Genomic DNA, 10,596 nt, shown 5'->3' with positions numbered 1-10,596 from the left:
CTAGCGTTCAACCAAGCCACGTTTTGCCTCTCTGTTTTTGTTTCTCTCCGCAATCCATACTAACTGTAGGGTGGGATTTCTAATGTTAGAGTTCTGTGAGAAACAGGTTGGCTACACCAACTGCCACAGGTCAGGGTGTTGTAAAACAGTGGCGTTGCCCTTTTAGTTGCGGGCTCTAGGGCCAGCGTGGCATTGCCCCTTTAAGACCGGTGGCATCATGGTTCCGGGGGCCTGGTCCGCTTTTAGTTAGACCCGGCCGGGTGCTGGGCTAATTCATTCGGGGCTGGAGCTAGAAACGTCGACGTCGGCTCCAGCGCTGAGCGCAGCCTCACTCCCAATTGGCTGGGCCTCCGGCCTGCCCATCGCCGCGCACCACCCCTGGGTTCCCTTCGCAGTCCGCAGTAGAAACACTGCCCTCTCCCTTCTTTGACCCCGGCCCTTCTTCCCCTTCGTCCCTCCCTCTTACCGCCTCTGTCGCTTCAGGCGCCCCTGCTCTCAGCGGAGCTCCCGGCTTGGTGATGGGGTCCCGGGCCTCCACGTTACTGCGGGACGAAGAGCTCGAGGAGATCAAGAAGGAAACTGGCTGTGAGTTCGGGTAGCGGGTGGGAACGCGGCCGGGCGCCTCCGGCTGGCCTCACGACCAAGGGCGACTGTCGCTGAGATCTGCAGCTGGGGTTCCGAGAGGTTGGGGGTTCCTAGGCATCCTCCAGCTCTGGAATTTCGAGGATGATGGAGGACCTGTTCTTACAGCTAAGGCTACCCGCGGTTGGACTCTGGCTCTTGTGCGGCTCCCCTTCTCATCAGACAGGAGTCGCGATCACCCGTAAATCACTGATCCCGCTCTTTTCTCCTTCCCCTGCTCTTGAAAGTCTCCGAACTCTTTTCCTTTGTCTTTCCTCGCACCAAACTTAAATTCAGGAACTCTGGATAGGTCCTGTAGAAAACATTGTCTTTCCTGTGACGTTTCTAGACAAGGACTTAAAACCCCTGACAACTGTGGGAAATCAGACAAATCTTGCTGCAACTGGAAAAATAAATCCAGAAAGTGAGATCGTGTAGTAAGGTTTTGGAAAACGTGACCTGGTGATGGAACACGGTAAAGAACCAGGGGTCTGAGAGTATGAGATTTCTTTCATTCTGAGCTTGTGGAGAAAAAGTGCAGTTGTTTTGACTACCAGTTTTTTATTTACACTGAGGATACTGGCTGTCCTAATTTCAGATATATTGATTTTTACTATGCTGGTGTATTTCATGCAGTCGCCATGGAAATTGGATGTGCTCCAAAAATTTCAGTGAATTTGTAGAGGAACTGATTTTTATAGTCTAATCTCTTCCTCTGAATCTGAAAGGGGCAACAGGGTTTTGTGAATTCAGAAGCCCTGTAAAACACCATGGTACATTTGTGTAGCCCTTGATAATGGATACAATATTTCTCAGTAATCCATTATGACTCTTGTATTTTACATGAGTTATGTAAGCATCTGGGCTCTGAGTCTTCATAATTTCTGTTTTTGATAATGAGATGGCCACAAAGTAATTCAGTGATTCATTTGCAGATAATATTGAGTGCTGGGGGAACCTCAGAATCACCCAGGCAAAGGTGGCCTGAGATCAATTGAATAAATACTGTCCCATGCTTTCTGATAGCCCAGCTTTCTAGAATCTTCAAGTTGGAAGGGATGTTATTTAGCCTCATCCCTTGTCGTATTGGCTTACTGTTTTCAGCATCTCCTAACTTAGTCATTAAGCCTCTCTATAAAGATTTTAAGGAGCTCACCACCTACCAATGAGTCCTTTTTATGATTTTGAATGAAAACAAGTAGGTAGATGTTTATAATGTGCAGTACTTGTTTAGCCACTTGATCTTGTGGTCATTTTATTACTTACTCTGATTCCAAGAGTAGAAACATAGATGGTTTGGATTCAGCAAGCATTTTATTACATCTTGTGGCTATGACCTCTGGCCACACTTGTAAACATAAGAACTACTTTAGGTCTAAGGTGACACCAGAATTAAAGCATTCTTTCTTAAAATAAAGAGTCACATAATGAGGGAGTATAAACCAGAGTGCTGGTGGGAAAAAGCTGTTTTTCCCTCAAGAGGAAAGGAGCAGTAATCCCATTCTGGTTTTATTACATTTGACCAAATGAAAGTGGCCTTGATTGCCTTAGGACTCTAGGTTTTTTCACTGTGTGACTGTGAGAATGGAGTACTCCTGTAGAGCTATTTTCTTAGTTGCCGAAAAGAGAATCAAGCCTGAGGGAGAGTCTCAGCCACACCAGGACAAATGTACATATTGAGCCAGAAAGCGTAATGAAACAAGTACTTATTGAATTTTTGCAGTGTCTATACTCAAAAGGAAATGGCAACCCACTCCAGTATTCTTGCCTTGAGAATCCTGTGGACAGAGGAGCTTGGAGGGCTGCTGTCCATAGGGTCGCATAGAGTTGGACACGACTGAAGCAATTTAGCATGCATACATGCATTGGAGAAGGAAATGGCAACCCACTCCAGTATTCTTGCCTGGAGAATCCCAGGGACAGAGGAGCCTGGTGGGGTGCCATCTATGGGGTCCCACAGAGTCAGACACAACTGAAGCAACTTGGCAGCAGCAGCAGCATACTCAGTACGATAGTGGGTATTCAGAATAGGTAGTGACAAAAGATCCCCACAACCACGTCATGGAGATAAGCCCACAAGAGTTAGGATTAGCATCAAACATAAGATACTGAAATTGTGTAGCACCCCTTCCAGAACTCAGGGAACAGTCATTGTGAACTGGCCTTGAAGAGGATAGGAATTGGGCCATGATATATGCATCAATTGATTAGATTTGGATAAATTAAGCTAGAGCATTTTGAGTGGCTTCCAGGCATGTCCCCTGACCTGCTACACTGTCATTCTGCTTTGGGAGTTGAGCTGTCAGTTTATCCAGTTAGTGCCATCAGTAGAATTGATTTTTAAAGCAATACTCTTAGCATGATGCAAAAGGTTTAGAAGAATAAAAACAGCAAACACCTGAGGGTGGGGTAGAGTGATGAAATGAGCCCTGTTTTCCTCTGCTGCTTGTTCTATAAAGAGTTTGGGGAACTGTCATTCCGAAACACTTCAAGTTAAGAACAAGACATTTCACTACTCCCTTTGCAAGAAGAAAATGTACCATAAATAAGTAAAATTGACTTTATATGCAGTATGAAAGCTTTGTATTTGTAAGTCTAAATTGGTTAGAATTCATATATGACTAGTTTATCTGGTATTTGAAATGTAATCTCTTAAGTGTTTAGAAAAGTACTTCTAAGTAAGAATTTCTTGTACACCTTTAGTTTCATCATCTGTAAATGAGAATAAAAATAGTACAACTTTTTGAATTCTTAGGATTAAATGAGAAAAATTATGTAAACTACTTAGAATAGTGTCTGGGTATGTAATAAGTACCAGATGCTAGCTATTTTCATTTTGAACTATAGGTAACAATCATCTTATTGTGAAAACACTATTACCATATGCTAGTTATAAAAACCATGTCTAGTATGTAATTGGAGAGGTGACAGTATTTTGCACTTTTCCTGTTTGCAGGGGACATTGGACTAGGAATCAGGTTTTCCCAATTTGAAGAAATAAAACTTTGGAAGGAGTAGAAATCTTGACATATCCAAGAGTTTAAAAAAAAATACTGTCCAAAAACACGAATTGGCATAAAACATTTGCAATATTGTCTTAGTTCTGTTACCTTCTTTCACACTTCAGCATTTCCATAAATTAAAGTCATTTGAGTAAAAGCTGTCACTAGGGGAAAGGTCACAGTGTCTTAAGAGTTTATGAAATCTCCACCCTTAGTTCACTTAACTATATGGCAATAACCTGGCTGTGAATTACTTAAAACCTTTACAACAAAAAATAGCCACATAATCCATGAGGAACAATTCACACCAGCTGGGTAGTGATAAATTCCAATTGATTTATTTTTAGTCTCTGTCTTCTGGTATGTGTCACGTGATATGGCAAAGGTGCTGAACAGGTTTGGGAAGTAAGTTCTACAGGCCAGTGAAGTTCTGTTTGTTTGAAAGGGTGTAGTGATCATGGCACTAGTGTGGATTTCTCTGTAATTGGAACAAAGAGCACAAGCCTGGCAAAAGCAACTGCTTGAGAATAATTTCCTGAGCTAGAATGTAAGTGGAAGTTCAACTGAAGGGTGTTCCTGCCTCTTGATACTGGACACATTCATGGCCCTCAGCTGCCTTGCCGTAGTGCCTGAGCGCTCTGTCACTGCAGAAGACCCTGCTGTCTCCCAGCTCCTACTGAAAGAGCATTGCACATATTACTAACATTTTCAGCTGGTTTGGATTAAGTGATTTGCAAAGCTCTGTACCTCCCCCTCCCTACCCCCCACCTTTTTATGATGAAAAATTTCAAACATACAGAAAAGTTAAAATAGTATAATGAACATCCATGTAATTCAACATTTTAATTCAACAGTTGTTAACATTTTGCTATTTGTGTGTGTGTGGGTATATAAATATTCTTTTTGATGAACCATTTTAAAGTTGCAGATAGCCATACTTTTCACCCCTTAAGCCTTAAGCATGTATTCCTGAGGACAGGGATTTGTTTCCTGCATAACCACAATAACATAACCACAGTACTATTATCACACCTAAGAAAGTTTGACTCTGGCTAGGAAGACTGAGGAATTCGGGTGTTGGGGAGACTTTTCATTATGTACACTTTTTGTGCTATTTTTACCATGTGGATAGATTGTTTTCTCAAACTAAAAAAAACCTAGTATAAAAAGAAATACAATTTGAATGTGTTCATTGTTAAAAGTAACCTGAAGTATAATACTCTAAGTATTAAAAACTGACCCCGTGGGCTAAATATTATGAAGTTATTAAAAAGCACTCCAAAGCAATATAGAAAAATAATGAATTAATAAATGAAAATAAGCTATTATAACTATGTAAAGTGCACAAGTGACATATTAGGTAATATACAAAGACATGAAAACAGTGGCATTGATATTGTAAACAAATTTTGTCTTTCCAAAAAAATCTTTTGAGAAAGGGAGTCATTCTTGAACCAACTTATTTTGTGAAAACTAAAAAAAAACTTTAGTTCTAGAGCAACATTTGAGGCCTGAGGCCAAAGCCTGTTCAGGTTCCTGAAGAAGACGGTTGTGGCTGGCAGAATCAAGAGAAAGGTGGAGACTAATTAGTACAGCAGTAAAATTGTACCTGCAGGCTCACAGTATTAGGATAATGATAATAGCTAACCTGGCATGCTTACCAGGTGCCAGACGTTGGCCAAGCACTTTTCTCTCCTGGACTTACTTAGTTCACTGCACAACCCCATTCACTCAGCCCTCATTGGTGAGCCGGGTTGCCATGATTGGAATCAGAATCGGTCAGCCTGACTCTCAGAGGAGTGTTTACTGAGCTGCGCACACCTGCCTTTCAGGCAGAAAGGTCCCCACCGGCTTCCTCAGTGTCTGGGCTCCTGCTGGCTCTGCCCTGGCAGGGGTGGTTCTGCCTCCTCCTCTGCTCCCTGCTCTCCTTGAGAGCTAGTACAGAACAGAGCCCAGGCTGGCTTGAAACCTGAGGCTGAAGAGTTTACTGCTTGGCCCGGTGTGTCCTCTCATACTAGCTTTGGGCCACTCACTTCCTGTTTCTCCTGCGCGTGCCCGTGTTAATTTTGTCCCATTGTTCCCAAAACTGCGAGTGGATTTGTGTTGCATGAGCTGGGGGAGGACAACTATCAGAACTCCCTGAGCCACCCCTCTGCCCGTGAAGGTACAGCCTAGGACAGAGTCCACACTGGTCACACCCTTTTTGGCTGTTGTCTTTTCTCCTTTGATAACTAATTTTTTCCCTCCTATCTCCAGTCTACCACGAGATTAAACTATTTCCCAGAAATTCCTTTTTGCATTTTCAAAGTTTCATTGTCTACCTGTGGTTAGTGCCTCATTTTGTCAGCTTGTACCTGAGTTAGTGCAAAATGAGGAACAAAGTAACTTCCTGGTATATGTCATCTGAAGATAGCACAACCATTTTACAGATTGCCTAATTTTCTTTCTTAGAGCCCATTCCTTTACTGGGAACTCAGTGGAGCTCATGCAGTTGCAGAGAAAGAGGCTGACCCAAGGCTGTAGTAATCTTTTACCCAAAGATCAGCCCTGAGGGAAAAGATAAAAGTCACTGAAGCTTGAGGAAAAGTAAACTAGATTCTAAAAATACTGTCTGTTTCACACGCCCCAGTCCTTAATTCAGCACATGTTACCTACCCAGCTGTGCCAGTCTGAAACACCAAACTGATTAATAGGGATGTGTTTTTGATCAAAGCTGGAATTTTCATAGCTTCTAAGTCAGGGTACTGAAAGGTGAAGGTTTCACACTTTCTTTTTAAACTAAATTTAGCTTTGTTTTATTAAATCTTAACCAACTGACATTTAACACAGAGTCTTAATTAAGCCTAGCCTTCACTCTTGAGAGTCAATTTTGTTTACTCTTGATTTATTTTCTAACTCCTTTCATTCTTTCTGCTTTGACACACTAGAGGTGAGTTAGTTGAGACATCGCACCACTTTACTGACTTTGAAGCATTTAATGATGAGCTGGGACCAGGAGGGCAGCTGGTTTCCAAAGGGTCACTCACATTCAGGTTCAATTTGAGCAGAGGACAACTTCTCCAACTGCAACTAATTCTGTGTTCTTCAGTTTCCCACAGTCAGATCACCCGCCTCTACAGCCGGTTCACCAGCCTGGACAAAGGAGAGAATGGAACTCTCAGGTAGGCATTTCCTTTCTTTATTTCCTGCTAGTGGCTGAACAGCTGCTTTTATCCAGAGAGCTGACCTCTGGCAGGCAGAGAGCAGGGACCATTTCTTCACGCATCTTGAAGTGTTATCGATCCACAAGGGAGTTTAACAGAACAGTGGATTTGCATTTATCGCTAGGTGCTTGCTGCTTTACCCCCGCTCTCCTTAGTTTGATTGGCCATTACTCTGGTCCTGGAAATGTACCTTCGGGAATTTCAGCTCTCTCTGCTTGAATTTTCCCACAGCCCTTCCCCAAACATGTTAGCTTTCAGGAGGCTGATCCATAACAATCAAAGGTGGTCTAAGTTGTTTTGTCCTCTTTTCTCTAATTTCTCAACTCAACCCAACCCCTAGGGTACATCAGTTTATATGTATTAATGTTAGATAAGGTGGTCAGTATATTTATCTAGAGCAGTGTTTCTCAACTAAGGGCTATTTTCTCGAGTGGCCAAATATCTGGAGACATTTTGGATTGTCAAAACTGGGGAATGCTACTGATGTCTAGCGGGTCAAGGCCAGGAATGTTGCTGAACATCCTACAATGCACAGGACAATCCTTCCTAAATGTCAGTAGTGCCAACGTTGAGAAACTGGTCTATAGTAAGTATATGACTTCAGATTTACTGTAAAGCTCTTTCATTTTATATTTGTAAATGTCTTGTCATAGTCAAATGAAATATCTCCTGAGCACCACCTCCCAACCTAATTCTTAAGCAGCACCTAACTCTTGTTACTATTGTTTCTCAGCTTTGATTGACTGATAGAACAAAGCTGTTTGCCTTTCTTATGGATGGCAAGAAACAATGTAGGCTTCTAGCACAGGTGTGGGCTTAGCATAAAAGGGGAAAGAATATAGTTGCTAAGCCTTTGTGTATAATCCTCAGGCAGAAGAGCTTAGAAATCTATAGGACCATGTTTGTTTAGAGCCATGTCTGGTTTTGCTGGAAGCTGGAGTTGACCAAGATCATGCTGTCCAGTCATTAAAGTCAACGACTATGGAGTACCTATCATATGCAAAGACCATACTTGGTACTTTGTATTTTTAATTTAATTTTACTTTTGAGGCAAAAGACACATAACATAAAATTTACCATTAAAAAGTGTCCTTTTTAGTGGCATTAAATACATTCACAACACAGTTTAATACGTTCATGTATTACCGCAGTCTAGTTCTAGAACATTTTCATCAGCTCAGATGGAAACCTCATACCCATTGAGTAGTCACTTCCCATATAAGTGGAATCATACAGTATGTGGCCTTTTGTTCACTCACTCTTTGATTTTACATGGTGTTTTCAGAGTTCTTCCATAGTGTGTATCAGTACTTCTTTCCTTTTTATGGGTGAGTAATATTCCATTTTGGGCTTCTCTGGTGACTCAACAGTAAATAATCCACCTGCCAGTGCAGGAAATTTGGATTTGATCCCTGGGTGGAGAAGATCCCCTAGAGAAGGAAATGACAACCCCACTCTGCTATTCTTGCCTGGGAAATCCCATGGACAGAGGAGCCAGGTGGGTTACAGTTCATGAGATCGCAAAATAGTTGGACAGGATTTAGCAACTAAACAGCAACAACAATATTCCACTGTATGCATAGACTATATTTTGTTTGTTCATTCATCATTTGGTGGGGATTTGAGCTGTTAACATCTTTTGCCTGTTATGAACATTTTTGTGTGGACTTATGTTTTAAGGATATAAACTTAAGCATATGTACTTGAGCATATACCTAAGAGTAGAATTATGGGTCCTATGATAATTTTATGCTTAATTTATTGAAGACCCACCAAACTATTTTCCACAGCTCTGTACTATTTTACATTCCCACCAGCAATGAAATGCAAGTTCAAATTTCTCCTCATCAGCACTTTTTTTTTAATTTATTTTTTAAATTGAAGGATATTTGCTTTATAGAATTTTGTGGTTTTCTGTCATACGTCAACAAGAATCAGCCATAGGTAGACCCATGTCCCCTCTCTCCCCAGCCTCCTTCCCATCTCCCTCCCTACCCCACCCTTCTAGATTGTCACAGAGCTTATGTTTGAGTCCCCTCAGTCATACAGCAAGTTCCCATTGTCTGTCTATTTTACATATGGTAATGTAAGTTTCCATGTTACTCTCTCCGTGCATCTTACCCTCTCCTCCCCTCTCCCCGTGTCTATAAGTCTATTCTCTATGTCTTTCTCCATTACTGCCCTGAAAATAAATTCATCAGTACCACCTTTGTAGATTCCATATATATGTGTTAGTATAAGATATTTATATTTCTCTTCCTGACTTAAATCACTCTGTATAATAGGCTCTAGGTTTGTCCACCTCGTTAGAACTGACTCAAATGTGTTCCTTTTTATGGCTGAGTAATATTCCATTGTATATACGTACCACAGCTTTTTTATCCATTCATCTGTTGATGGACATCTAAGTTGCTTACATGTTCTAGCTATTGTAAATAGTGGTGCAATGAACATTGGGGTACATGTGGTTTTTCAATTTTGGTTTCTTCAGGGTGTATGCCTAGGAGTGGGATTGTTGTGTCGTATGGTGGTTTTATTCCTAGCTTTTTAAGGAATCTCCATACCATCTTTCATAGTGGCTGTATCAATTTACATTCCCACAGCACCCTGTCCAGCATTTATTGTTTGTAGACTTTTTGTTCATTAGCACTTATCGTCTCTCTTTTAATTTTAGTAGATGAGTGGTAGATCATTTTGGTTTTGACTGCACTTCCCTAGTGGCTAGTGATGTTGAGCATCTTTGTGCTGCTTGACCATTTGTATGTCTTCTTTGGGGAAATGCGTATTCAAGTCCTCTGCCTGTTTTTCAACTGGAGTTTGTCTTTTTTGTTGTTAAGAGTTCTTTTATATCTGAGATACCAAACACGATTTGCAAATATTTTCTCTTATTCTCTGAATTGTCTTTTCACTCTCTTTCTAGTGTTTTTTGAAACATATAGCTTTAAAAGTTTTGAAGTCCAGCTTACCTAACCTTTCTTTTGGTGTGCATGCTTTTCATGTTGATTCTGTGAAACTGTTGCCAAGTCCATGGTCATGAAGATTACCCCTATGTTTTCTTCTAAGAGTTTTATGATTTTAGCTCTTATATTTAGGTCTTTGATTCATTCTTCATCACACCATGCGGACTGTGAAATCTGAGTTCCCCTACCAGGATTTGGACCTGGGCCCTAGCAGTGAAAGGGCCAAGTCTTAACCACTGGACCACCAAGGAATTCTCTCATTTTTGAGTTTCTTATTTGTATATACACACACAATTTTTTGGTATATTTACACAAAATGGAAAAAAAAAAAAGCAGGCTTCCCTGGCAGTCTAGTGATTAAGACTCCTTGCTTCCACTGCAGGGGATGCAGGTTCAGTCCCTGGTGGGAGAACTAGATCACACATGCTGTGCAGTGTGGCAAAAAAAAAAAAAACCCAAGCAAAGCAGTGTTGTGGGTGTGGCAATAGATAGAAATATAAGAGTCAAACCTTATTTTTTGACCTGTGGATATCTAGCTGTTCCAGCAACATTTGCTGAAGAGACTATATATATTTGTACTTGAAAAATAAATCAGACTAGAATATCTATATTTCCTTAAGGTCAAATACTTGAACAATTTACTTGAGTTTGGGATTACGTCTTTCTCATAAATTTAGATTTAACCATTAAGTGAAGATATAGAATTCACATTAGTTTTGTGTCCTTTTCTTTTTTCTAGAAAGTAGGTGATTTGTAAATGTGTATATTTTAATCACTTTCATGGTTTGCTGGAAAAAAAAATGGAACATC

General features: G+C 40.9%; 1 protein-coding gene across 1 annotated transcript in view; it reads left to right on the top strand.

Moving 5' to 3' along the window:
• Positions 1-399: 399 nt before the first annotated feature.
• The window catches only part of CHP1 (calcineurin like EF-hand protein 1), a 35,587-nt gene continuing 25,390 nt past the window's right edge, over positions 400-10,596 (top strand). Inside the window, exons 1-2 of the mRNA XM_068964624.1 lie at positions 400-585; positions 6,712-6,784. Of these exons, the coding sequence (XP_068820725.1) occupies positions 519-585; positions 6,712-6,784 (140 nt within the window). The 5' untranslated portion in view covers positions 400-518. The remainder of the gene's footprint in view (positions 586-6,711; positions 6,785-10,596) is intronic.

The sequence above is a fragment of the Capricornis sumatraensis genome, chromosome 2, assembly GCF_032405125.1.
Source record: "Capricornis sumatraensis isolate serow.1 chromosome 2, serow.2, whole genome shotgun sequence".
NCBI classification, from domain to species: domain Eukaryota; kingdom Metazoa; phylum Chordata; class Mammalia; order Artiodactyla; family Bovidae; genus Capricornis; species Capricornis sumatraensis.
Note: the sequence above shows the minus strand (reverse complement) of the source record. Positions and strands in the feature narration are given on the sequence as shown.